Below are 26,550 nucleotides of genomic sequence, written 5' to 3'. Positions count from 1 at the left end.
CTGGGGGTGGCAGGAGTGAGTTTGTAGTGCCTGCAGATGCAGTGTGTGCTCCACTATCACTTGATTTGGTTTTAGCTATGGTATTATTCAACCTCTTTTTACACCCCCATCCCCCCCACCCCCCCCTTTCAAATCTTTCTTCTTGTTGCCTATAACTTTCTGATACAAATTTAATGTGTTTTCATAAGGAGGAATGAAGTTCTGCATTAGGCAGGCCATGAGTAGGACCCAAACTTGTTTGAGATCTGCCTTGAGTTCACAAGGGACTTGGACAGCCTCACTTCCCTTCTGTCAGACACAGTGAGGTAGTACTAGAATCTAAGCCAAGACAGATGACTTACACGGTGGTCTCCTATGATTTCCTTGTCTTGGGAGCAAACTAAAACGCTTTCAGATTAGAAAGAATGAACCTGTCCCTAAATGTTCTGATCTCTTTTCTAAGAGAAAAAGCAGAAATGTTGTAAAAGCAGAAATGTTGTTGCAAGTCAGTGATGGAAATGCATGATTTATAGTTTGTTATTGGACTCCTATTTTTATGCTTATGAACTATTTCCTTTTCACTGTATTCCCATGAAGTTTATTTTTAAAGATCTATTCCTTTTGGAGATGAAGAATGCTACTGAAAAATTGTCTTCAAAAATAGGCTCCTGAACACTGTTAACATGAGCTTCAACCTCAGCTATTTGAGAGTGTAAAATTTGGAAATAACAGGTCAACTCAAATGAACCTTTTGAATGGAATAATTTCTTCAAACTCAGTCATAAGTGGACAGCAACTCAAACTTTCTTCGTCTTTTCTGAAGGCAGTTAAATGTCATGTTGTCTTGAGTAAGCCCTGTAGCATCCAATGGAGGAACTCAAGGGTCAAACTCGTCACTACCACATAGGTGCACACTCCTCTCCTTAACAGGAGCATCCATGCTGGGGTGGTATGTGACTGGCATGTACCTGACAAGTTTACAGGAAGCATTGTCATGTGAGCAACCTGCGTATGTGCTTTCATGTGATTAAGATGTATTTTCTGTGATGTGAAGTACTTGCCTTTTAGCCATATGATGGACACACCTCAAGTTACATGATGGGGGTGGGAGGAAAGTAGGGATCCTTTGGCAGCTTTTGGTGAATAGACATCTAGAACAATTTGTCGAGAGCAATTAATCTGGCTCATGCCCAACTCTGTGCCCTGTTTCATGACTTCCAGGGTGAGGATTGGGCCAATATTCTGATGGGTACAATCCAGAGGCCATAGGCTGGATACTTCTTTTTTTAGTGCATGTGTGTCCTTTTTTTTGTTCTTAATCCTTAAAGTTGATTAATGCTGAAACAGATGCAGATACCCCCTTGTGTCTAAGGCCTGTACTGTAAGTGAAAGTGGGAATTTTAGCCTTTGAATCAAAACTTTTTTAGGACAGAGGTGCATAAAATGTACCAGATCTAGAGTAGTACCACTTAATTTCTTTGCTTCTTCCTTGGATTAGTAGAATGATAGCTTCTCCTGTCCCAGCAAATAGAGAAGTAGAGCTAAATCCACTTCCCTCATATGTGGAGGAAGTTACCTGAAGAATATCTAGATCTTAATGGTGGTACTTGGACCACATGGTGATGGTGTATCTACTGGACTCCTTATGCACAGCCTACTTACTCTGTGTGTCTTGAATAGTCCTGCAGTTGGAACAGCATTTTGGTTTTAAATACAATAATAATTTTTTGCTGCTTCACTACTTCCCCACTGCCTAGGGTGTTCGGGCTTTTTTTAGGGCACTGGCATTTAAAACTCTGATCCTAATGAAGGACTTCAGGCTCAAGAAATGCATAGAGTTAATGAAAATATAAGGACAGGACATACAAAGGGAGGCTGCTGTGCCACATGAATAATTTCTTTGACGTGTTAATTTTCTGTTGCTCTAGTTTCATTAGTCAACATTTTTTCTGTCAGTGATTTACAGTCATAATATGGTAGCTTTGTTTTTAAGTAGGAAGAAGGTGGATGCAGATCATAAACAAGTGGCACATTTTGTACTGAACGCTATTTGAAAGATAGGAGAGAATGACTGCCTGGGGTGAGGCTACAGTGGTATAGTGGGAACGTTCAATATTTGGATACCTGAAGATAGAATAGATCCAAAATGGTTCTTAAAATATTTTATTAGCTGTGATGCTCAGGTAAAATGTTTTGTGGGGTTTTTGTCTCCTTTTTGGAATTGCTTCTTTGGTTTTGTTTGTGGGTTTTTTTAATTTTTTTACTTGGTTCTCTGGACCTAGTCCTTCCCAGCAACTAGCACTAATTGCAATGTATAAAGCTAAATATATGCTCAAACAGTACAATTGGGGCATAAACATGGGATGTGCAATTTAAAATTTTTTATTTTTATTTTTTAAATGTTTCACATAGTAAATCTTTCTAAATAGCACAAATTAAAGTGCTATATTAAAAAAATTGGTCCTGATGTGCTCTACCTTTAACATGGTTGAGTTGTGGTATAAATTTACAGTGTAAGTAGAAACATTTGACTACTGCAAATAGAGCAGAGTAATTGCTGGTAGTATGCAGCAAAATTATTAGATTCTGACCGAGTTTAACTGTGATGTAAACTCCACCGAATTCAGTTATAATGAAGGTAAAAAATGGTTGTGTGTTGATGAACAAAAGTGTTGGAATTCAAAGTTGGGGAGTCAGTTTTTTATTCTTACTGATAGTGGAAAAGGTTTTTGCTTGTGTGGTGGTTTGGGCTTTTGTGTGTGTGTGTGTGTGTGTGTGTGTGTGTGTGTGTGTGTTGTGTGTGTGTGTGTGTGTGTTTTTTAAATGCACAACCCCACCCAGGAGTTTAATTTCAATACCTGATTTGTAACTAAACAAAAAATTCTGCTGGAGTGCAACCCTTACTAGGAAATGTGGTAATTGCTCTCTCTTTAATTTTCTGTAAGTATTCTAATGAGCTACCACAATAATAGGCAAGGGAGTATGAGGGATATACTTGTCTGTTATTCATTTGATGCTCAAATACCTGACAGTATTTACCATAGTTACTGGAAGACTAATTTAAATGGTATTAGGATAAGGCTTTTATTTTGGGAAACGAAAGCATATCTCAGTAACGTCAATCTTTCAAGTGGTTATTCTAGAAAATACTAAACCCCATTGTTTTAATTCTAAAAATAAGTAAAATGCCTTTCTCATTGTCCAGATCTGGGGAAAAAAACCCCACCATGTTCCAAAACCCCATATTTCTTATGATTTCATCATTAGAATAAAAACTACGTATTCGTGATAAAAGTTATTTTCATGCTCATATCAGTTGCAGGCATTAAGATAGGTCTTAAACTGATCTAATTTCCTTTTTTTTTTTTTTGGTAGAGGGAAATGTTAAGTGGTCAAAAAGTATGTAGGAGCATTTCAGAAACACCAAGTCAGGATAAACCTGTATGGTGACAGGAGAAAGATTTTCAGATTGTTTAGCACCTTTCACAATGCAAATTATCAAGGATTTTATAGTTTTCCCTAAGATGATTAGTATCGAATGATGCCTCTGAATATAAGGTTCTTCATATTTTCTGCTTAAACCTTTTTCTATATTTATATTTACATTTCAGTTTTGTTTCCCCTCCACAAAGAGTTTTCAATACTGGTCAGCCCAGTGACACCAAATTGCAATTGAGCTTCACAGCTGTGTGTGAGATTTCTAGCTGACTTCATTTTTACACTGGGAAAATTGGAGTCAGAAGAAATAAATGTTGAGTGGTTTGGGAAAATCTACAAGGCAATGAGTGTTCAAGGCATTTTCAGCAAACTACTGAAGCAAATTTAACTACAGCTTTAAGGTCACAGAAAATTGAAAGATACAGAAAGTAATGAAGGTCTTTGATCCCTAATCAGCTGCCGTTCTTCCTTTCCTAGATGTTATACAGAGCGCCTCCACAGTTGGTTATCCTAATAGATTTATTTTTTTCCCACCCTGTAGTTTTTTTCAGTTCTTTCACTTTTGTCATGATACAAATAAAATCTCTAAGAATTGTGCACACCAGTGCTTGAGAACCATATATACACATAATTACGTATAAATACATACATGTTTGCACGTAGTTCTTAAGCACTGTACAGGGGAATGGGTTTATTTGTCATAAATTTGGCATTCATTTTTTGAGAATGGGTTCTTCTAATTTATCTCTCTTTAATAACCTTGGATTCACCTTTCTTCCACATTGTGCACATTTAGGCCTGTCTAATGGTGGAACATAAGATGGAGTGCTCTTCTTATCTCTCCTCCCCTCCCATCACATGAGTCAGATTGAAAAGTGAGCAGCTTGGATGGTGGACTGGCTCTTACAGTTTACCTACCATCACTTTTTCCTCTTCAGATAAACTGCATTGGTCTTTGCACTGCTAAAGCTATGGACTACAATTTATTGTATTTAGTAGCAGGTGGAGCTTTTACTTGGTCATATTCCAGGGCTCTGTAAGGCAAAACAAAATCTCTAGTACTATTCCAGTAAGATTTTGATTGACTGGCTCTACAACATAGTAGTAAAACATGGTAGATCTCTCCTCCAAATTGTGCATTTGCTATCAGCATGGCAATATGGTGACTCAGTGGGATTTGGGACAAGCAGCATTATTTACACTGATGACAACATGCTACTTCCCTGGTAAATGTCAAATGGTTTGAATTTGGCAGACTATATAATGTCCTCCCAGAAGAACAGACTGTTTTCTTAGGGAGGAATGGTAAGGATAAAAAACACTATGGTAGAATTTAATAGGAAAATATTACTAAATTACAACACAAACAGTTTTAATGTTGCAGCTAAACAGTAAGTAATGCCAGACTTCTGGTTGCCTTAAGACTTCCAATTTCTGCATGAGTTTTTGTTTGAATTGAGATCTCCCAATTTAGGAAACCTATGCTTTCATATAGCACATACTGACCTTCCTATACATTAATTTACCTGCATCTTGTTGAAAGTTTAATAGTGCCATTGTCGAAGGCATAAAGATGTTTATCTACTGTTCACTTTGTAATTATAGTAACACCTCCTTGTTATATGCTTGGTTATTGTAATAAACAAAATTCTTCTGTACAACTTTAAAAATGCTTTGATTGTGGTACCCTTTTCAGGGCTTTAGGTTGGGTTTTTGTTGTTTTTTTGTGGTGTGGTTTGTTTGGTTTTGTGTTTGTGTTTGTTTTTTTTTTTACTTAGGTTGATTAAATATCTGAAATGGTGATTAGGCACCTAAAGGCTTAATTACTAAATCTCCCTGAGAAGGCATGTGCAGAACTGACTTACTGCTTCCAAAGTGCTTGCCATGCGTCCTAGGTGGAAAAATATCTACTTTGTTTTATCTGAATGGCCAGCATGCCTATTGGATACAGCCTTCCACAAACCCCATGAGCGGTCTGAGCAGATGGGAGTCCTATCCCTTCCATCTTGAAGAATTGTATTAGTAACCAGACTGCTATGTCATCCATGGGATGTTAAGTTCCTACTGAAGCTGCTCTTGTTCTGTTAAATAATTTATATGAGGCCAGGGAGAAGGAGAGGAATTGATTCTGGAGCAAGCTTGTCTGTGCATGCACTGCAACAGGAGGGTGAGATTGAAATATGCAGGTGCAATGTCTATAACAAGGAATGAGGACCACTTGTCCTAGAATATCCAGTAGCCTGGTGGGGAAGCGCTTGAGATGTGGGAAGCCTGTGCTGATGTTCCTGCACCGGTTAGGGCAGATAAGGAGAAGAGGAAAAACCTATATTCCCATCCTGGTTGCTGGGTTACTGTGGAGGACAGTCTTTTTACAGTGTGACTTGGCTATCTAGCTTCAGAAGAGAGCTCAGAGCTGAAAGCACTGCGTACAGTTGGATGGCTGCTCCTGAAAAGGCATGTAATTTAGGCTGTGAATGTACCCAGGGTATTTCTCTCCAGCTTGGACAGCTGCTTTCTGGATGTTGAAGCGTTAGCGCTCTCCCGCTAGAACTGGTACCAGATGATGATGTTGTGATTTATACATTCTGCTGTGAATTTATCCCTGAGAAAATAGAAGCTACTGTTTTAAATGTTGTACCAACTTTGTCCCAGAGAGAGATACACCTTTAGTGGTATCCTGAGTCAAAGATCAAGAAAAAAGGATCTGGAAAATGTGTTGACATGCAGCAATGAACTCTCTGTTTAAGTAAACGGTGCAAAAGCAGCACTGGGACCTTGCACATTGTTGCTCTGAAGGTCTGTTGTAGGATAAAGCTGATGCAGATCTTCTGAAGTGTCTATATATCCAACCCCAGTACTGCTGAGCTATTTTTCAGAGTGCTGAGGTGGATTAGAAGAATACCTCTGAATTATATTGCAAATATGTGTCCCTAGTTTTAACGTGTACCTGTAGTAGTAGTAGATGGCTGTGCTTCCTAGTGGCCAGAGTGCCTATGGAGTGGATTTTCAGTGCCGAGTACTACGGGTTCTCTGTTGGCTCAGGTGGTAGGAACTGCTTATTTTGGATTTGCATCCCAACAGGACGTATCCATCATGAAAACTATGAAGTAATTTAAAATTGCAGAGATTGATTTAAAACTGCTATGTAGAGCACTAAACAGGCTATAGGAAGATGCTCTTGAGTTGTATGAGGAAGGTAACAGTACAGTCCTGTACCAACATGAGAATTTCTCACAGTTCACAGTGTTCTCAGTGCTTATGTTCTTAAGTACAGTTCTAAGGATAAAGTTGCCTGTTGCACTGGTAATCACTTTTATCATTGCTGTGTTCTCCCCAGGACTTGGCATGTGACTTTTAATGTTCTTGTTTGTTTTACAGATTCCAGGTTGGCCTTATTGTAGGGAATATGAGCTGTGGTTGTTACCATCTCTCTTTGTTCTGCAACAAGATGACTAAGTTTGTCAGTTCAGTACTGTATATTGCTGTGCTGCTGATCTCCTTCCCATGAATCTCAGCTCAGCTGCTGCACGCTACTTCAGTTCATGCTAAATTTGCAATCTTGACTTCATTGAAGTGCAAAATTGGCTTGCTTGTCAAAAACTAGTAATACATACAAAACAATCCAGTACTTTTTTCTTTCCTTTTTTTTTTTTTTTTTCATTTTTGGCTCAAGTCAAGGCTTATGTAGGCTTAGATAAAGTTTTTGAATTTCCACATTATGTGAGCAGCTGTTTATAGTGTGCAAACCTTGTTAAATATTGAAGAGTTTAGATTGACTCATATTTGTGTATCATCTTAGTGCAGCAGTAAACAGCAGTATCCATCGAAGTTGAGCTTAAATGGAAAAGCAAATGATCTATGAATAGATTTTTGGCAATAGATTTTTGTGGGAGTGGGGGGATGTTCTGTACATTCTGTCATAGAAGCTGACCATCAGACTTGCTCCACAGATCTGCCACAGTGTTCAACAATATATTGTGTAAATCTATCCTGAAGTATGCTAACAGCATCGTTCATTGTATTATTCATGGTCAATTGCATGTGAATCCAGTTGTCAAGGAAGGGATACAGCATTAATTACCACATTTTACACATGCCTGCAAAGAGGTTGGTTTCATTATCCTATCTTCATGTCAAATAAAATTTCTGCTCTGGGACTAGCAAAAGGGCATCTTCTATCAGGCTTGTTTACATAGGAAGAATTTATACTGAATGTGTTTTTTCCCCACTTCAGTTCTTTTAAAGATAAAAACCGTGCAAAATAGCATGTGATGCTTAAAATTAAAGCAAGATCTCTATGCTTTTTAATACAGTAAATATTTTGCATACTGCAGGCTGTATGGCAGAATTTGTCTTGACAATTTGAATCTCTGATTCTCCAGTCCTATCCTATGGGCCCCCGCCTCTCCAGTAAAGTATGCTTATGTATAGGATGGAAGCCTTCTAAACATCTTGTACTGAGGGTTTGGTGGTGGGTTTTTGTTTTTTTTTTTTTTGGTTGTATGGACTAAAGAAATATTAATTTGGCTAGAAAGGAGGAATGATTATCAGTCTCTTCTGAAAAAGACTGGAGGCCACATTTCCCTATGTTTGGTCAATTGCTTGGCTTTGTTATTGCCCTCACCTACATATTCACTTTTGCCAGTCTTGGCTGTTAAAAATCAAATAGGAGATTGGTGCTGTAGGTTCTTGGCATTAACATATCCCAGCCAACCACAGAGCTTTATCTAAGGAAGATATCCCACAATTATAACAAAATACATATTCTTAGATTATTATCAGAGCTCTTGAGAACTTTTTTTTATGCATGGACAGGAATTGTGCTCTGAGATCCCCCAGGATTTTGAAGATCTCATCCACAGTGTCTCTGCCAGTTAAGGTTCAGAGGCTGAATTCTCCTGACAGAATCAATAACAAGAAGGTTTTCTCTTGAAGGAGGATACAACAAAGCAAAGTACTTACAAATTCTTGTTTGGTGGTGGTTGTGAGGTGTGGAATTGGTTGGACTAAGTCAGAGTGATAGGCTATTTCAAAGGGAGGTTGAGGCATCATTTATGTAAGCAGCAAGTTGTGTTTATAGAGACGATCTTTACCAAATGTATTAAGGCTGGTGTTGCATGATGTAATATATTGCATTTTGTGGTAGCTTCCAGACCCATTTTACATTCCTGAGCTAAACCATTTTAAATGTCTCCTGAAAATCTCACTGAAATGCCTCCAGAAAATCAGATCCTTTCTCAGTCTAGAGTGAGAATGTAAAAAATGTGGACTCGATATTTCCTGTGGAGCCCCATCTGGACTAGCACAGCAGTTCTCTGTTGGTTCAGGATAATCGAGTGGTTTCCTGACTTGCCCTTGGAAAGGAATCTTTACTTGGATAATCCCTCCAGTTCCTGGATTGCATTTTAATTTGGTTTCCATTTGTTGTTTTTTTTGTTTTTTTTTTTAATCTGTGTTGGGCTGACCCTGGCTGGATGCCAGGTGCCCACCAGAGCTGTTCTATTACTACCCCTCCTCAACTGGACAGGAGAGAAAATGTAGTGAAAGGCTCATGGATTGAGATAAGGACAGAGAGATCACTTGTCAATTATTGTTATTGCAAAACAGATGGGGAAATTAGTTTAATTTATTACCAATCAAAACCAAATAGGATAATGAGAAATAAAGCCCAATCTTAGAAACATCTTCCCTCCACTCCTCTCTTTCCCAGGCTTAACCTTAATACTGATTTTTCTCTGCCTCCTTTCCCTGAGCGGCACAGGGGGATGGGGAATGGGGGTTGCAGTCAGTTCATCACAGGTACACCTTGCACTCTTCCCCTGCTCCAGCGTGAGGTCCCTCCAACGGGAGACAGTTCTCCACGAACTTCTCCAGTGTGGATCCTTCCTACTGGCTGCATGAACTGCTTCAGCATGGATCCCTCCCACAGAGTGCAGTCCTTCAGGAGCAGACTGCTCCAGTGTGAGTCCCCAGCGGGGTGACAGGTCCTGCCAACAAACCTGTTCCAGCGTGGGTTCATCTCTCCAGTGTGAGTCCCCAGCGGGTCCACAGGTCCTGCCAGGAGCCTGCTCCAGCACCGGCTCTCCATGGGTCACAGCCTCCTTTGGGCATTCCCCTGCTCTGAATTGGGGTCCTCCCTCGGCTGCAGGTGGAGATCTGCTCCACCATTTACCTGTTAACTGTTAACCTGAGCTGCAGGGGCACAGCCTGACTGACCATGGGCTGCACCACGGGCTGCAGGGGAACCTCTGCTCTGGTGCCTGGGGCACCTCCTCCCCCTTCTTCTCCACTGACCTTGGTGTCTGCAGAGTTACTTCTCTCATATATTCTCACACCTCTCTCTGCAATTGCTGTTGTGCAGCAACTTCTTTCCCCCTTCTTAAATATGTCAGAGGTGCTACCACCATTGCTGATGGGCTCAGCCTTGGCCATCGGTGGGTCCATCCTGGAGCCGGCTGGCATTAGCTCTGTCAGACATAGGAGAAGCTTCTAGCAGCTTCTCACAGAAGCCACCCCTGTACCCCCCTAATACCAAAACCTTGCTACACAAACCCAATACAGTGCCTCCAAACTAAAAGCTACTGATAGGCAGTAGGTTTGTGTTTCTTGCTGTTGTTTTTAAAAAGGCTAAGTAAAATAATTTTAGGAAGCAGTAAGTGCTTTACATATGTATACAATTTTGTTGGTCAGGTTGTCGTTATAATATCTTTTTACTAGGGGTATGCGTTATAGCTGAAATGTATGTGGAGTGTTTTGCTTAGTACAAACTGGATGTTGCATTTTACTATGTTTTGCATTGTAGTTGTTAACCTGTTTTCTGTTGATGTCAACAGTATTTGGTTTGTTAAGGCTTGGCCATGGAATCAGCCTTGTTTAATACTTTTATTGGTGACGTTGGCACTGATCTTCAGATGATGTAGACTTGTGGGATAGCATCATTACAGAGGAGGAATAGATTCATGTAGGAAGAAATGAGTTATCTTTATAACACTGAAGAGAGAAATATATAGGGGTCATATGTATACAACCAATAACAAGAATTTTTGCTAGAAACTTTTGAACTGTAGAAATGAAAAAGAAGAGACACTTGAGTGCCTTGAGGGAGCAGAATGAGCTATTGTCGTGATACAGTCTTGAGTAAGGCAAGTGGAAGAAAAGAATATGTGAGGGGATGTGGTGGGAAATGTGTTGGTGAGGCCACCCTGGCAATGAGTGTGCACTCAGCTTAGCTACGACCGGGCACAGAGCTGGGTGCTCAGCACTCACAGTGGGAGTGATACAGCTGCCATGTTAAAAAAGGAAGCAGCGAGACAGGCTGCCTGCCTCTTGTTTTGCTGCTGCACGCTGATTCTGCAAAACCTACGGAGACAGGAGTTGGAATGTGTTCCACTGAGACAGGGCTTCTGAGGTGCATCAGGTATTGGAGCTAAGCACTGACTCAGGAGATTTTCTATCTCCAGTATTTAAGTTGCTCCCAGCCCTGTAAGAGTGAGTATTAATGGTTAACAGGCTGTTCCAGCAGGGCCAAAGCTGCTGCTTTTCTGTGTAACATATCTCTCTCCATGGAAAGTACTTGCTTCAGTACGTTTCAAGGACAAGGTTCACAAGTCCAAACTATTACAATGACATTATGCAAGAACAACCATTTTCAGTAATATGTTGTCTGTGAAGCATGTTAGAAATACAATTTCTAATTTCCATGTTGTCAGTTCTTAGAAGGTGGTTTCCAGAGAATTAACAAGAAAGTACCAGTAATTTTGGGGATTGTTATGCAGTGAGATGTTGCGATATCTTACAATGTTACCTATTTGGGCTTTATGTGTACATTGTAATACTTATGAGGAAGCTGGGTTTCTCTCTACATTTATGGTTCCTGAAGTATTGGAAATTTTATGTATTGGTGTCAAGAATGCCAATAGACTTTTAAATGGTTATGCATTTTGACAATTTGAAATAGTATGGATAATTTTATTCTAGAATAAACACTGTAATGGGACATGAGCAGTGGATTAAATAGCAAGAGGTCTTGTTTGATCACTTGGATGACAACTGAAGTGGGGGGAAGAGGAGGTATTATACAAACGTATTGAAGGAAACAAGCTCCTACCAAAAAATTGAAGATGACTGGAATGTGAGAAGGAACCTGGCTGTTACGTATCTCTTACCATTGTCTGTGGTTCATGCACAGAAGGGAAGGGTACTGAGGTGGCTGTTGCAAACAGGTGACAGTACAAGTGAGCAGGAGTGTTAAATGGTGTCTCTGTGAATTGCACTTAATTTTCTCTTCTACTCTTGGGTTCTTTCATGGTTGTGCTTGGAGTGATTGAAGATGTGGTACTTCTATTCTCCAGCACCACCACCTCTAAGCTACTGGTCTAATGTAGACAAGAGGGAGAGAGAGACATGTCTTAGTTCCAGTGCAGATCTACTTTGCAACACCTGTCCCAGCCTGTGGGCTTTTGCTCCCCAGGTGCTGATTGAGAGCTTTGTGATGGGAGAATCTTATTTGAGCAAAGTCAGGTTGTTCAGGGATCTGCAAGTAGAAGGTAAAACTCTCCTCCTCTCAATGACTCGAGTTCCAGTTTCTCCGTAGCACAGAGCTATTGGTTTTTGACACCGAGCATCAATGATTTGCATCTGCTTAGCTTTGCAAGCCTTCAAGTAACATGCAGTACTCTGTCACGTATTACCAAGTCTCTAGTAAATGCACTCCTGTCCTGACTGTACTTTATAATTTCAATTTAGCAGGCTTGAAAGATGCTTTACTGTTCCTGAGTCATTGACAACCCTAGTGTGAAAGTATCCAAATTGCACACCTGTGTGTACTTTTGCATTTCCAAAAGAGTGACTCAGGCTTCTTTTTCAAACAGTACGATTAGTGTTTCTTTCAGGAAATACCAGTTTCCTCTGGTGTTTATTCCAGTCCTCTGCTTCTTTGGGTTGCAGATGCAGAAAAATAAATAAAAGGGTTTGGCATGTTTTTATGCAGGAAGGAAAACTGTGAAACCTAAGATGGATTCTTTGATAGATCAACCATGAGGTGGCAAATACATCAGCCATGAACTGGCGTATAGGTCTGACAGCTTCAGATGAATTTAGGCCAGCAGTAACAGGATTTGGGACCAGCATTCTGGCCATGATGGGAGTACTGGAGATGTCAAGTGATTTGAGTTTTTAAAATTATTTTTTCAGCTCCCATTTATCTGTTTCCTGAAGTAAAACAGCTAAGCACAACTGGTGTACCAGACAGACATGGTTGCCACTCTTCTCACTACTCAAGGTACTAGCACCTTGAATAACACCCGAGTTGTTCTCCATTACTGCTCTAGCACTTAGCTGGAGAGAATTGCTGTGGGATGAAGGAGGAAAGAGAGATCACTGCCCACTTTCCCTTTTATTTGTGCTGTGAGCTTTGGCAGGGTTCTCTGGTAGGTGTGAAGGAGAGGGGAGCCAAAGACACACAATAGATGTGGTGCAGGGCAATGCTTGGGAAACTGTATCATCAGAGAGGTGCACAACATTTGCTTTTGGATATATAAGGCATTGTTTGGTCCTGCCTGTATTTAGACCTGTACCCTATCTGCCATTAATAAGTCTTTGCCTTTTGGAAAGCAGTGAGTCTCTGCACAAAATATATTCACATATTATATCTAAAATATGGTATGTTTTATATTATATTTTAGGTGCAGGGCTGAAGGTTCAAAAGTCTGTTCTTCAGGTACCCTTCCAGAAGGAGGTTCAGGAGGTGTTAGGCTTCCTCTTAAATGCAGAGAAGAAAGGCAGAGCCTGAGCCCCACTCACAGAAGTCAGTAAAATATTGAACTCTGCTGGATTTCCCATCTGTACTTCCTTACTGTATTTCATTTTCTCATCCATTCTAATAAGTACTATTTGGCTTAAGTTTATCTTTCAGAAAGACACCCAGACTTGCCTGAAGACATCAAGTGATGGAGAATTCACCACTTTTCTTAGTTAATTAATAGAAAGGAGTAGTTGATGAAAGATTGATTTATTCACTGGTTCAATTGCAGCTGGAGAATGTATTGCCTGTGGTTGATGTGAAAAAGCACTGCCTTTATTTCTGAAAAAGCAGCAATGTGGTAACTTGGTTTGGTCAATACTTGCATTCTAATAGCATCTACTCTAGAAGACAGGCTAGAGTTCCTAATATATGGTAGTTTCTGTTCTGGAGATATAAAGCAGACTGGTAAGTTTCATCTATAATAAGTGAAAAATAGGTAAACATCAGAAAAAATTGTTCTGAGCATGAGCCTGGAAAAAACCCCGACTCTAACCCAAGAATCGTTAGCCTCATGGTATTAAGTTTACATAGGTCACCACAGCACATGGAGCGTGATTCATCAGATGTGTTCACCCTGGTATTCCAAGCACAGGTAAAAGGAACTCTTGTTTATCACTTTGTATGCCATTAAATCTATTTTCATGAGCATGGGTATCTTTGTGCTTCAGGATCAAGCTACTGGTTATATTTGTGAGTATTACTCTCATAGTGTTTGATTATAAAGTTTCCATTGCTTCTGCTTAAGTGTTTATTTTAAGAATGACTATTTTTTTTTTGTAACTTGCAGAGTACAGATGCCAATTCAAATGTGAGGAAAAGAATGAATGCCACAGTACAGTCTGAAGCGGATGGTGGGAGCCGAATTGACACAAGGCACAGCTCCATCCAGCCTCTCTCTGTAGCTCAGGGGTCTTCTGACATTACACCCCACTCCCTTTCTGCATCAAGTCCCAACCCTTTCACACGCATCAATGCATCAGAGACATTATCTTCTGCAAGAGCTACCCCTCCAGCTCCTCCTTCTACCCCAATTTTAACTGGATTTGTATCCCAGCATGCCACAGCTGGATCCCCTTCCATTCAGCACTTGCTTGGATCTAGACTGGAACAGATTCAGACCACCACACCTAATACATTAGGAGCATCTGCAAAGCCATCTGCCGTCACACCACCTGCTCCCCCTGCCTCGCACTCTGGCACGAGTAAGATAGACAAATATGCACGCATTTTATTTCCTGTTACCTTTGGAGCATTTAACATGGTCTACTGGGTGGTGTATCTATCCAAGGATACCATGGAAAAATCGGAAAGTCTAATGTAGTTTTGCTGCTATGTAGTAGTTCCTAAATTATACTCACATTTGATGCAGAGTTTCTTCTTTTGAAACTGTTTAAAAAGGTCAATAATTCTTATTTATAAAAGCTGTGTGCTACTTTCCCATTGTAAAGGCTGGAGTTATTGGGGATAATTAGTTAACTCCTACCAGAGTAATAGGTAACAGATTTGTCTTCCTCCCTTCAGCTAGCAGTGAACCATCAGTCTCTTGAGACAGACTTGCCTTTGGGAGGAACACGCGCCCAAACCAAATCAAAGGCAGAGGTGCATAGCTGTGCAGTGGAACACATCTTGACTGCTAGGAATATGCATGTTGACTATTACAGATCCCTGAGGCATACAGCACTGCTCTCTGGACACAGCATTGCATTCTTGGAGTGCAAGGTCCATGTCTGGAATATTTTGACAGTGCTTGCTAGAAAATGACTTTCCCTGCTAGATTAAAATTGGCAGAATGAGGGGAAGAAAATGAACAATGGAAAAAGCAAAGAGGGTCCAGCCTGGGAGAGTGCAACTCCAGAAAAGTTATGCAAAGGAGTTGTAGAGCTCCATATATTTTTACTAGGCATTATTTTGCGTTGCAACCTGGGAAATTCTCACTTCAAAATAAGAATGAGTGAACCTTGTAAAATCTGAAATCTGATGTAATTCTCAAAATTGGAGTTTGTTGTTTGGTAAGGTGATCTTAAGTGTGTGATTTTTCTTTGACCTTGCTGACCAGCTTGAGTGGATTTATTCCTTAATTACATCTGTTGTGGTAGATGAAGACCAGGCCCACAATGTTCAATTTTTTTTAATTTGAATTCTTTGTTCTTTCCTTGGATGCTCTGGGGTTTGTTTATATTTTTTTCCATATTTTTCAGTCACACTCATCTGATTTCGTTTGAACACATATTTCCCCGTGCCTCCCACCCCACCCCCCAACTGAGTTTTAAAAGTGGCTTAAAATTAAGCAAAACAAATTTTTCCTGTGCTTTGATGCGCGTGGCTATGGCACATCTTTGAGCGAATGAGAGACACTCTTTTGTGAAGGAATGCTGTGACATAAGTAAGAGAATAAAGTTTCTAGGTGAAGCCTGGGGAAAAAATAGTTTATAATTCATTTGTTTCTCTTAAACTATGTCATAGATAGGTGCTTTGCATAGTGGCTCAAATTGCACTATGCAAGCAGGCAACTTTAATAAAGAATTGAATAGTTTAAACCTGATAGAAATCTTCATCAGAAATGTTGTTTTTACCAGAACAGGTGGAAGATATGAAGATATGCTGGCAATAAATCTAAAAATGTTTGTACAGATCCATCTGGCTAGGCAAATGGTTAGTATTTCTGTGCAGGTGACAAGTTAAAATCAAAGGCCAAATTCTCAGCTGTGATCTGGCTGTGCCTTTAAAGGGTCTGGACTAATAGCTTCAGTTGGTTGGAACAGCAGATTGTTAACCTATTGTCAAGGTTTTATGTTGGGGGGCAGATCAGGTGAGTGTTGAGTGGTTCTGTGCCCAGGTATGATTGAGGACATGCATGAGACTGCCCTAGACTGTGCTGGGACAAGAATCAGAGTGAAGACCACCCATAATGATGGAACTATGACTGTATCTCTGTGCTGCTTTCTGTCTTTACAAACCTTTTAGCCAATTCATGGCTGTGAATCTGACCTTTAACTTATGAGACCTGGGAGACTGCAAGAGATGTGTATTTTCAAGAGATGTAGTATGGATCCCGGGCTGCTATTTCATGTGCAGCACTGAACTGTCGATGATAGAATGCACAGGATGTGGGAATGTCTTACATGACTTTCTTATGATGTAGTGATATAAAGTTACTTGGTGTTTTTTTCACTTAAGTGATGCTCTCAGAAGGCCAGGTGTGGTCCTTTTCTTTTTTGTCTTTTACATGTAGAAGTCGTCTGAGATTACAGCACTCCTTAGGAAACCATTACATGTTCCATAGAACAGAATTGAAAATGAAGCACCCATGCAAGATGTCTAACTGCAGTAGTTTTCATCTTTGGATGTATCTCTAGTTGCTGTAGCTGTTTCTTCCCTAAATTGGTCATATTATTGCAGATTGTCAGAATATAGTATACAAGAAGTTGTTTATTTATTTTGTTAAAATTGCTAAAATTGGAAAGTATTTCTAGTGTGAAGAACAATGGCCTTCTGTGTTGAGAACCTAGTGTTTGTGCCAGAAGTTACTGCAGTTACTCTTTGCTTTCCTCTATGATGAAAGGCAAGGATGTTTTCTCTCAGGCAGAGCTTTAAATGATTCACTAGAAGCAGCTGTCTCTTCCTTCCACCCATCCCTATATACTGATTGTATAATCAGCTTTGTTCAGTAGGATTGACACTGGTTCAGGCAATTTGACCATGATTAATCTTAAGTGTGCTACTTGGATTCATTTGTAGTTCCTGTTTCATTTTAAAGACTTATAAGGGGGAAAAAAAGATTGCAAAAATTAATAGATTCCAAATATTTATTTCTGTTCCATTTTGGAAGAAATTTCTAATGATGCCAAGGGAAAAAAAAAATTAATCTGTCAGTTATTTCTGAAATACCTTACAACACTTGCATGCCTATGTTGAAAATGAGATATAAAAAAAATTACCTCATTATGAGTCTAGGACTAGTTTTTTTGTACTGTGCTACATTTTTATGTTACAGCATATGAAGAAATTACCCTAATTAGCTTTCCAAACTACCTATGGACAATGTAAATAGGAATTTATTGTTAACAGTGGTTCTTTATTATATTTAATCTCTTTGTAGAGTGATCAGAAACAGTAAAGAGCCTGCAGTATACTCAGTAATACTGGCAGGTTCTGAATACTGTGTCATTCAGAAGCACAAACAAAAGCAGGAATATTCTAAATATAGCAGCCCAAATGTTCAACACTGCTAACTAAAATCTGAAGGGACAGTGTTGTAGATGTAATTTCAGTGACCAAATGACTTATTATGGATGGGTTTGAGTGAGATGAACTCTACAGGAGCTATTATTATTTTTTTTTCCTATTGGTTTTGTTGAACAATCTTTTTTTCACAGTACCATGGTGAGTTAAAACTAACCAAACACTTCAGATAAGTCATCTCTGTCAACAGGAAATGAAACTGGATAGAAAGCCAAAAAATCTTACCAGAAAACAGAGATAGATCTCCAATGACTGCTGTTTCCTCGGAGACATTGTTACCAACAGCAAAACTCCCACAGACTGCAGTGATGCAGCCCCAACCACTAAAGCAGTCATTTGAAAAGATCAGTTAAAAACTCAGTTCAAGGAGACTGTCTTCACAGAAACTGAAGTGTAGTAGTCAGTTGTGAGCTGGGTCAAATTTCTATCAGCCCACTATTAACAGGTTTCACTGCAATTGTGAAAATAATGAAGCCAGGCAAGGTGGGAAAATGAGACACTGCCCCTCCATGGTGACCTTAGCTCTTAGAATTCATCAGCGGAATTTGAGTTTTTTCTCCTCCTATAAAATCGACTCATTTCTATCACATGGATGCCTGTGGCACATTTCTTCTTCCACGTGTCTTTTAAAGAAAAAAAACCTAGACTTTGTAAACTGTTTAGTCATCCACTCTACATTACCCTGTGATCAGGCAAGTAGACCTTTGAATGAAGGAGGTAAATAATTTAATAAGGAAAGTGATTGGAGCTTTTCTGTTAATGGGAGCTAAAAGTTATTGATTACAGAGTGTTTAAGCATAGCCTTTGTCATTTCAACCTTTCATCATTCAGGATGGACCTTGCAAAAAAATTTGGGAAACCAAGTAGCTGTATTTAATAGGATTTAACTTGTATTTGTACAGAAAAGTGAATGAACCTAGCTTTTCAGTATGCAGAGGATTCTGTCTCCTTTCACTTTCTTGCACACCTCCTGTATGTCATTTGGCCTCAGTGTACCTTAGACTGTAGTGCAGTGTCTGTGTGCCATGTGAGAACATCAGAGTATACAGTGTATATTTATTCAGTTTATCCAAAGCCTAACATTCCCATCTCCCTTGTGCTACTGGAAGTGGAGGGAAGATCAGATGGAAGAAATGACCACACAGGTTGTGTAAGAGACACATGTTGGCCACCTGGGACATTTTCCCTTCAGTGTTACAGATTTCCTAAGGAGAATTTTTCTCAGTGTGAGAAGCTGGAACACGGTTTCTGCTGTAGCACACTCTTCCTCCAAATCCCAAAAGTGTCCAAGGGATCTATTTAGAAAGCAGAGTAGATCTCAGGCTTTGCACATTGGGCTCCAGCATGTTTGCTTGACCCAGAAGATTAAGGAGGAAAGAAATTTCAGAGAGTTTTGCCTTGTCTTTCTGGGACTTGCCAATAGGCCTCGACTGCACTAAAACAGGTAGGTGTTGTGTGGCTATCACTGCTGTGAACTGCAATACAGACAGCTGACAGAAATTTGCCCTTGGGTTTTATTTAATCCTAACATTGAATAACAGATTAGGAAGACGGCACCTGTAGTGTTGAGAAGTCTAGGTGAAGTACAAGCTTTACTGATGATCTGGATAAAGCCAAGGGTGATCAAAGTTGTAGAAGTATTACAGAACTGCAGAACTATGCAGCAGTAAATGTGCAGCAGGTCAGTGGGAAGTGGGGAGAATATGAGGTACTTTGCTTCATAGTCTGACAAGCACAATGCAGCGTAAAGTTGGAGGAGCAAAACTCTATGAATAAAACTTCCTAGTGAAAATCCAGAGGGTAAATAGCCTTATGGAGGTCAGTATTAACCCCCCTCTCCCCCAACCACCAAAAACGAGTTAAAAATCCAGGAAAAAAGAAGCCAGTTAAGTTAAAATAGCATCTTTTCTCCCCAAGAATATTTTTAATTTTTTCACATCCTTATATTTCTTTTACTGTGTGATTCCACGGTAAGTTACTTACATTTATAATGTAAAGACCTGTATTGGTATCCATTGAAATAGATGTGTGTTTTTCATTGACTTCACTACACTTTAAACAGGAGGTTTACTGGAAGAAAAATGCACCATTTTGAAAGAGTCTGATATGTGTTAATTTGTACAGTCTTCATTTGTAGGTCTCTCCTCAGAGTCAAGATGAAGCTTTTTTGGAGAATATGAGTGTGTTGAGCAGTTTCAGCATGTTCTGAGTAAATCAGACTCTGAAAGTAAGTTTTTGCCACATCCCAAGCAAGTGAGAGTAGTGTGAAGTACAGAGCACTCTGAAAAGATCTCTTTTTGCTAATGTTATGTACTGTGTTCTTAACTGGAGGGAATGAAAAATACAAATTCTACCAGTTTTACAATAATTGCAAAACATTCGATATTTTCACATGAATTAGACAATGTGGTAGGTGTTTGTTTCAGAATTGACTGGTATTGCCTTCTAGTCTATAACTTTGTGCATCTACACATATCTCTTAGACTTTCTTATGCTTTTTATATTATTCTACTAGAAAGGACTTAAAATCAAACCAGTTACTATCCACTGCAGTTCACTACATTTTTTGGTCATAATTCTATTTTCATTTTCTTGTGCAAGTGAAGTTGAGAGTGTGATGACTTCTTTAAAATAAAAATAACAGCAGCACAAGTAAAAAGCCTTGGAGATTCCCTTTTTAGAAAACCATCCAAACTCCCATCAATTATTGAATGCTCTTTTTAAATAATAGCATAGTTTTAGCATTTAAAAATACTAATGTGATCGCAGCCTGGATACATATATATGTGTATCCATCCAAATAATATGAACTCCCTCAATTGTAAGGGAGACAGGCTCAAGATGTAAGCAATCTTGTTTTGAAAGAGTATCTTTCTGGATGGAAAGCACCATCTGAGGTAGGTATTTTTTTATCATCTTCATATGTCTATTTTCAAGAAAAAGATCCCAAGAAAAAATACAGTATTACTGAATTAACGCTCAACTAGCACAGAGTTCTGGGTTATTTCCTGCTAGTGGTCTTGTTCTTGTTGATCTTCAACATTTGCTGTGTGTTTTTGTGACTGTTGTATCCATGTTGCTATTAACTGACGTAATACTCTGTGAATGATCTAATAGCATAAAGAAGCATTTAAAGAAATAATCATTATTTGTGAATATCTTTTCATCCTTGGAAAAAAGATTGGTAGAAGCAGCAGGTGACAGTATGAAGCACTCAGCTGGACTTCTGAGCTCCATGCATTGCAAAATTTAGTTGAGTGCTGCTTTGTCATGCCTCATCATCTTGTGCTGGTGGCTCATCTCCATGGTAAGTAAAGATGCACAAGGATGGAGGACTCGAAGTCAAGAATATGTACAAGTATTTCTTCAAAGTGCTTTCAAAGTATGAGATAGTTAACCTTGCTATTAACAGGAACTTCACAGTGCTTTACGTTTGCAAGCTTGAAAATCTCCTGTTCTGCTATAATGTACCAGGTCATCAAATGAATAATAGCATACTTTTCATAAATAGATGATTCTGTATGTACATACACTTAATTTTCACTTAATTTTGTGTTAATTGTCTCACACCAGACCAATGGTGGAGATATGAGGAATTTCAGATAACCAGAGTTGTAGACTCTTGTAGAATTACATGAAAATATCATTTTGCTTCATTGATGGATGCCTTTGCAGATCAATATCAGCAGCACATTCATAGTGGAAATGAATCCACTTTTTCAAAATCCTTGCATTGAGTATTTAACCCATATTTGAAGGGCTCATGAAGCATATTGGGCAGGTCAGGACTCATGGCATGTTTGCTCTAAAGGGCTTATGTCCTGCCATCCTCTGAAACAGTCTGTACCAGACAGACCACAAACAGAATCCATGTTTTTTTGTTTGGTGTGGGTTTGTTTTGGTTTGTTTTTTTAAGATCATAATTACTCCACCATAAAACTGTGCTACTGCTGAACGTCATGCTCCCACCTTCCTCCTTGCTGTCTTGCTTTGTGTGGGGAGAGCGAGCTGGCTGAAATAACTTGTCTAGCTAAAAACCAAGTTTGTCTTTTGGCTGGTGGGTAGCCAGCAGGATCAGTTCTCTGATCTGGCTCCCTGTCTTAGTGCTGGTACAAAGGAAGTGATGAGGAGGCTGGGATTGATGTTTTGAGCTGGGTTAAAGCTAGTGTGAAACCACAGCCTGAAGATTCTTGCCTTGCCTTCACTGGCATTAGAACAGAGGTGCTCTCAGGCTTTTTTGAACATCAGGTGCCCTCTATAGTAATTTTTCCTCCACAGAGGTGATGTGAATTACATCAATGACAAATAATGCAGAAAAAAATATAAGTGGGCCAGAATTTATGAAAGAGACCAAATCAATAAAGTTATTTGGAGAGAAAAGGAAGAGAAGGGAAAATATGAGTAAGGATGAAAAATTTAGTTTCTTGCTACCAAGCAGTTATTTTAAGATATGTCCTATTAGAGGTACTAGAACAGCATCTGGCAGGAAACAGCCTAGAAATAATTATTTCTTCATTATAAGTATAATGAGAAAGTAATAAAGAAAATAGGTTGCTAATGTCCTCTTAGAAACATTTGTGTTCCATTGAAGTTGTTTTCATTAAAAAAGGGTATTTTCATCGTCAGCCAGGAAGAATTAGGAGACAGAATGAATGGTAAGGGAAAAAGATTGAGTTTTATTAGGTATTACTGTTTCCATCTGTTTTAGAGCATTTCTCAACCAAAAATATAAACTAACATTTTTTTTAATCTTTCTGGACACCATGTATTTAATTTTCAGTAATGAAGCACTTTGTAGCTTTTAGCATTTAACTTGCTTTATGTTTAAGAGACTGGATTCAGAGATTGCTGCCCCTGATTTAATTCAGTTATAGAAGAAGAGGGGTTAAAAAAAAAAAAAAAAGATAAACAGTTACAGCCAGGTTTGGGAAGTATCATGCCTTCCTGCTAAATCTGAAGACTTCATTCCTGTACTTGAATTCATGGGAGCTTTTTAGTGCTGAGCATTTCTGATAATCTGGTCAGTACTACAGCTTGTGGGCTGTGGCTGCATTTAAAGTAGACATGTCTGAAAATGTACATCCACAACCTTGGCACTTGCACAGCGTGGATCCTGTGAAAGGCAGAGATGCTGTAACCCACCGTATGGGTGCATGAGAGCTGTTACATTGCTGATGTGGGAGAAGGTAGGAATCTATGGTCAGAAATAGAGGGGAGGAAGGAGAGTGAGACTGCCTCTTCCAAGGATAGCACAGATTTTATATTGGATTAAGCCACCCACAAAAATGCCCCCTGAACTCTTTCCCAAGTAGGCAGCTCAGGCACCAGTGGAGTGCAATGTGGAATTCAGCACCAACTGTGAATCCTGCCTGAGGATCAGCACAGTTAATCTGTCCTGAGGTCTGATGCTGTGACTAGAAGACTGGAAAGATGTGAGCTAGCTGCTGCTGCCAGCTGGGATGCATTCACATTGCTGTGCATCCAAGCAGTACTGTGGGGCAGCAGGGTCCTTGGAGCACTGAGGGTGGGATGGAAAATCCTGGAAAATAGGGCAGACTGAAACTGAAGAAATCTCTCCCTTCAGCTCAGCACTGCCGATACTCATTGTAACAGCACCGAACATCCCAAGGGAGGGCCAAAGTGCATTGCAGGCTTGCCTTCTTGCATATCTGCTAAACGTTCTGATATGGAGAGTGGTGGGAGTGACCCATACATGTATGGTAATAAAACAGCATGCTTAGTGCTGCTGCCTGGTAAGTACGCACAGTCTCACGGCAGCAGTTTGTGAGCCTTCCCGGAAGCAGAACTGCATTGCTGATTTTTTGTGGGTATAGTTATTATTCCCTACTGCTTCTCCCATAAATTAAACATTGGAAAAGGGGTTTTATCTTTGATTGTTTCTCTATTTTGTTGTGTATTTGTGGAGAAGAAAATCAAACTTTATTTTATTTTATTTTATTTTTTTTAAAAAGTGGTTTTCTCACCTGCACACAGATGCACACACAAGTGGTTTCTTCAACTGCACACTCTAGCTCTGTTTCAAACTTTATGAAGGTTACAAACACTTCTAAGCCAACTTCAGGAGAATATCTGTGATTATTAAAAAAAGAGACAGCTTTTGTTTTCAAATAAAATCATTTGGAAAGTATTTAGTTACAACTTTTTAAATGAGCTGAAGTTTATCAAAATATTTATACTGAAAATGTGGAATGGCTACAAATAAAATTCACTTAGGAAGGTAAGACACAATGAATGTATGTCGGTCTTCTGTTAAGCTTGTTAATATATGTCATGGTGGGAAAGATGCTTAGCTATGTGATACTCATTAGCCATTTCAGAAATACAAGGATTGTACCTTTTTCTCTGGAGAATGTGAAGATTGTATGTAAATAGAAGGTGGGAGAATTTTGTAGAGGGATTTTAAAAGGCTACTTCTCACTTTCTATCTGGATATCACATTCATAAATATAGTAAAATACAGTAGGAGAAGATAATGTGAGTAAAAGACCATCTTTGATCTTCATGCTCTCAATAGCTCTTCCTAAGTTTACAGGTGAACAGCTTCCCTGTACACTTCCAGGTTTTCCCTCTGCTGTGCCATGGGAGGAAGTGCAGAAGGCAATGCCTTTTCAAACAAGACCTAGGAATACTTAGGTTCAGTTTCTCAGTCCAGTCAGGAGGGCACTTGGTCAGTGCTGGCATTGCTGAGTTAGGAACATGGTTTTGTAGGTGTAAATTTAGCCCTGATGGAGCAATCTGTTCAGTAGGAGAAGGTATCAGTTCTGGGTAAGAACAGCTGAGGCTGGAGACCATTAGGCATTTTGCTGAGGTAAGACGTGAGTTGAATTAGGCTTAAGAGCTGCTCATTAGCTATTTAAAACCCCCTAAGTGTACACTCTAAAAACACGCTTCAGTGTGACCTGCTACTTTTGCACTGATCTGATTCATTCGGGACCTGTCCCTGGCTTTGCTCCCTTGCCTCCCAGCTGAGGTGGGGGCAGCAGCTGCTGGGCCAGCGCAGGATTCGCATGAAGTACTGAAGCAGTGGTGTTTAAAGATTGTTGTGTGGGTTTCAAGATCCAGTGTTAGTGCATTGTCATAGAGCACTTTGGATGCTTGAAATACGAGTTGGTTACAGAGCATACAAAAGATTTTCTGGTTTCTAGATTTTCTGGATGAGTACTAGCACTGCCAGCCAGCTTGTGCTGTGTGCTGCTCTGTCAAGGGCCATTTGACTTGGATGTACGTGAAGTGTTGCTTCACTAGCCACTGTACAGAGCAGCAGCAGTATTTTAAAAGCCTGGCTGCAGATACAGTATTTACTTCCTGGTAATAAGTAAATAAGCCCCCTAATCGTTGCCTCAAGCTCCTGTTTCTCCTCACCTCCTGCCCTTGCACTCTAACAGTCCTGCCGGTTTGGATATTCCAAATTGCTGAGGCACTTACGTGAGCTGTTAAAATCTGTCCATCTAACAAATGATGTGGAACATCCTTTCTCTTGCTCTCTCAACTTGCAGTGGTCAGAGAGGCAGGCTGGGAGATCCCAACTTCTGTTCTAATTCAAAGTGTAATAGCTGTACCTCCTGAGGAACCAAAAGAAAAAGGGAATTTCTATGTGATGTGCAGCAGCTGCTATAACTGGGTGGTTTTAAGCTGAAAAAGGTAAAAAGCAAGAAGATGGTATTTACTGATATTTTAATGAACTGTAAGCTTTTATTTTCCTGTGAAGCCCTGTCCATTGAAACCAAAGCATTTGGGTATAAGCTTAGACATTGCAGGGAATACTCCCAGTGAAAAACATGAATATGATTTCTTTAAAAGCCTTAGCATGCAGAAAATACACGCTAAAGCAGCATAGTAGAAATGGTTCTTGTAATACCTTCTTAGGAAAGTCCTAAATCCCCTAAATTCTCTGTCAGTAATTTACTACTACTGCAGTATGTGACTGTCCTAGATGCATGTTGCGAGAGTTTCTGTGCCATGCCAAATTCTGATGTTTATCCCTTTGTATTGACTCGTACATGGGGAAAAACTGAAAGGAAAGTAAATCAAAGCAAGGGAAGCATTGGAGTTGAATTCTTTTACACTATTTTTCGTGCACATTTTTGTTGCATGGAACAATGTGGCTGGGAGGATTGGAAGAATCAGAGGTTAACTAAATTATTCAAATGCATATATTCAATGCTGGTCACCTGACTACACTAACAAACTTAAAAGGTGGTTTGATAGCTGTCAACTTGTTTTGCTATTGTGCAGCTTAACTGTTACCTTCCTGTATTATGAACATCTATGTATTTGGAAAATAAATCCATCTTGCAAGAAAGATTGTGCAAAAAATTGTTCCTATGATACTCCAGTGTATATTGCTGATGTCAAATAAAATACAATTGTGAGAGTTCTTAAACAGTTGTCTTTCTAATTGTGGCCTGCAGCAGAAAAAGGGAGTATAGTAAACTTCTTTGATATGGATCCTCCTGCAGATATTGCTGGAACATTGATGTTAGCCAAATGATTCTATTAACCTGATGCTTTTTTTGTGGACAGATAAAGGGATGGGTTTCATCAGCAATATGATGAATGATAATCTGTTGTGTAATTTGTTAAGATGGCACACCAGTCTAATGATGTATCATTGTCAAGATTTGACTCATTATGTTAACAAGCTAAAAAATTAATTACCATGACCCTCTCTTAGCAGCAAACCCAAATAATACACATACTGGCAGTTCCCACTTTATTACTTTTTTTTTTTTTAAAAAAAATTCCTTTGAGGTAATCAGACAGCACTTACTCCTTGCCTTATGCGACAAGAGGCCAGTTGTCAGCTGCTCTACTTCTTTATATGGCCTAAAGTGATTTTCTAATATTCTGTGCCTGGGTCTGGTAAAGCTTCCATGCATTAAAAAGAATAGAAAAAACTCTGTTTCAGTAAGGATGAAAAATACCTAGCAATAAATATGTGTAGGGAGATGTGTGGAGATAACGTTGCAGTATGCAAGGTTGCCCGTGCAAGACAGGGAGCAGGGCATCCTCATTTCTTTTGCCAGTGTGGCCAGGACCATCAAATGTTTTTGCAGGCTGAGACAGGA

The 26,550-nt window shown here is 39.5% G+C and overlaps 1 protein-coding gene across 1 annotated transcript in view; it reads left to right on the top strand.

The window, feature by feature from the left end:
- The window catches only part of GABRA4 (gamma-aminobutyric acid type A receptor alpha4 subunit), a 39,824-nt gene extending 23,166 nt beyond the window's left edge, over positions 1 to 16,658 (top strand). The window contains exon 9 of the mRNA XM_026846969.1: positions 14,007 to 16,658. Within this exon, the coding sequence (XP_026702770.1) occupies positions 14,007 to 14,540 (534 nt within the window). The 3' untranslated portion in view covers positions 14,541 to 16,658. The remainder of the gene's footprint in view (positions 1 to 14,006) is intronic.
- Positions 16,659 to 26,550: the final 9,892 nt, after the last annotated feature.

Source organism: Athene cunicularia, assembly GCF_003259725.1.
Source record: "Athene cunicularia isolate RWA chromosome 4 unlocalized genomic scaffold, athCun1 chr4_part1, whole genome shotgun sequence".
Classification (NCBI taxonomy): domain Eukaryota; kingdom Metazoa; phylum Chordata; class Aves; order Strigiformes; family Strigidae; genus Athene; species Athene cunicularia.
Note: the sequence above shows the minus strand (reverse complement) of the source record. Positions and strands in the feature narration are given on the sequence as shown.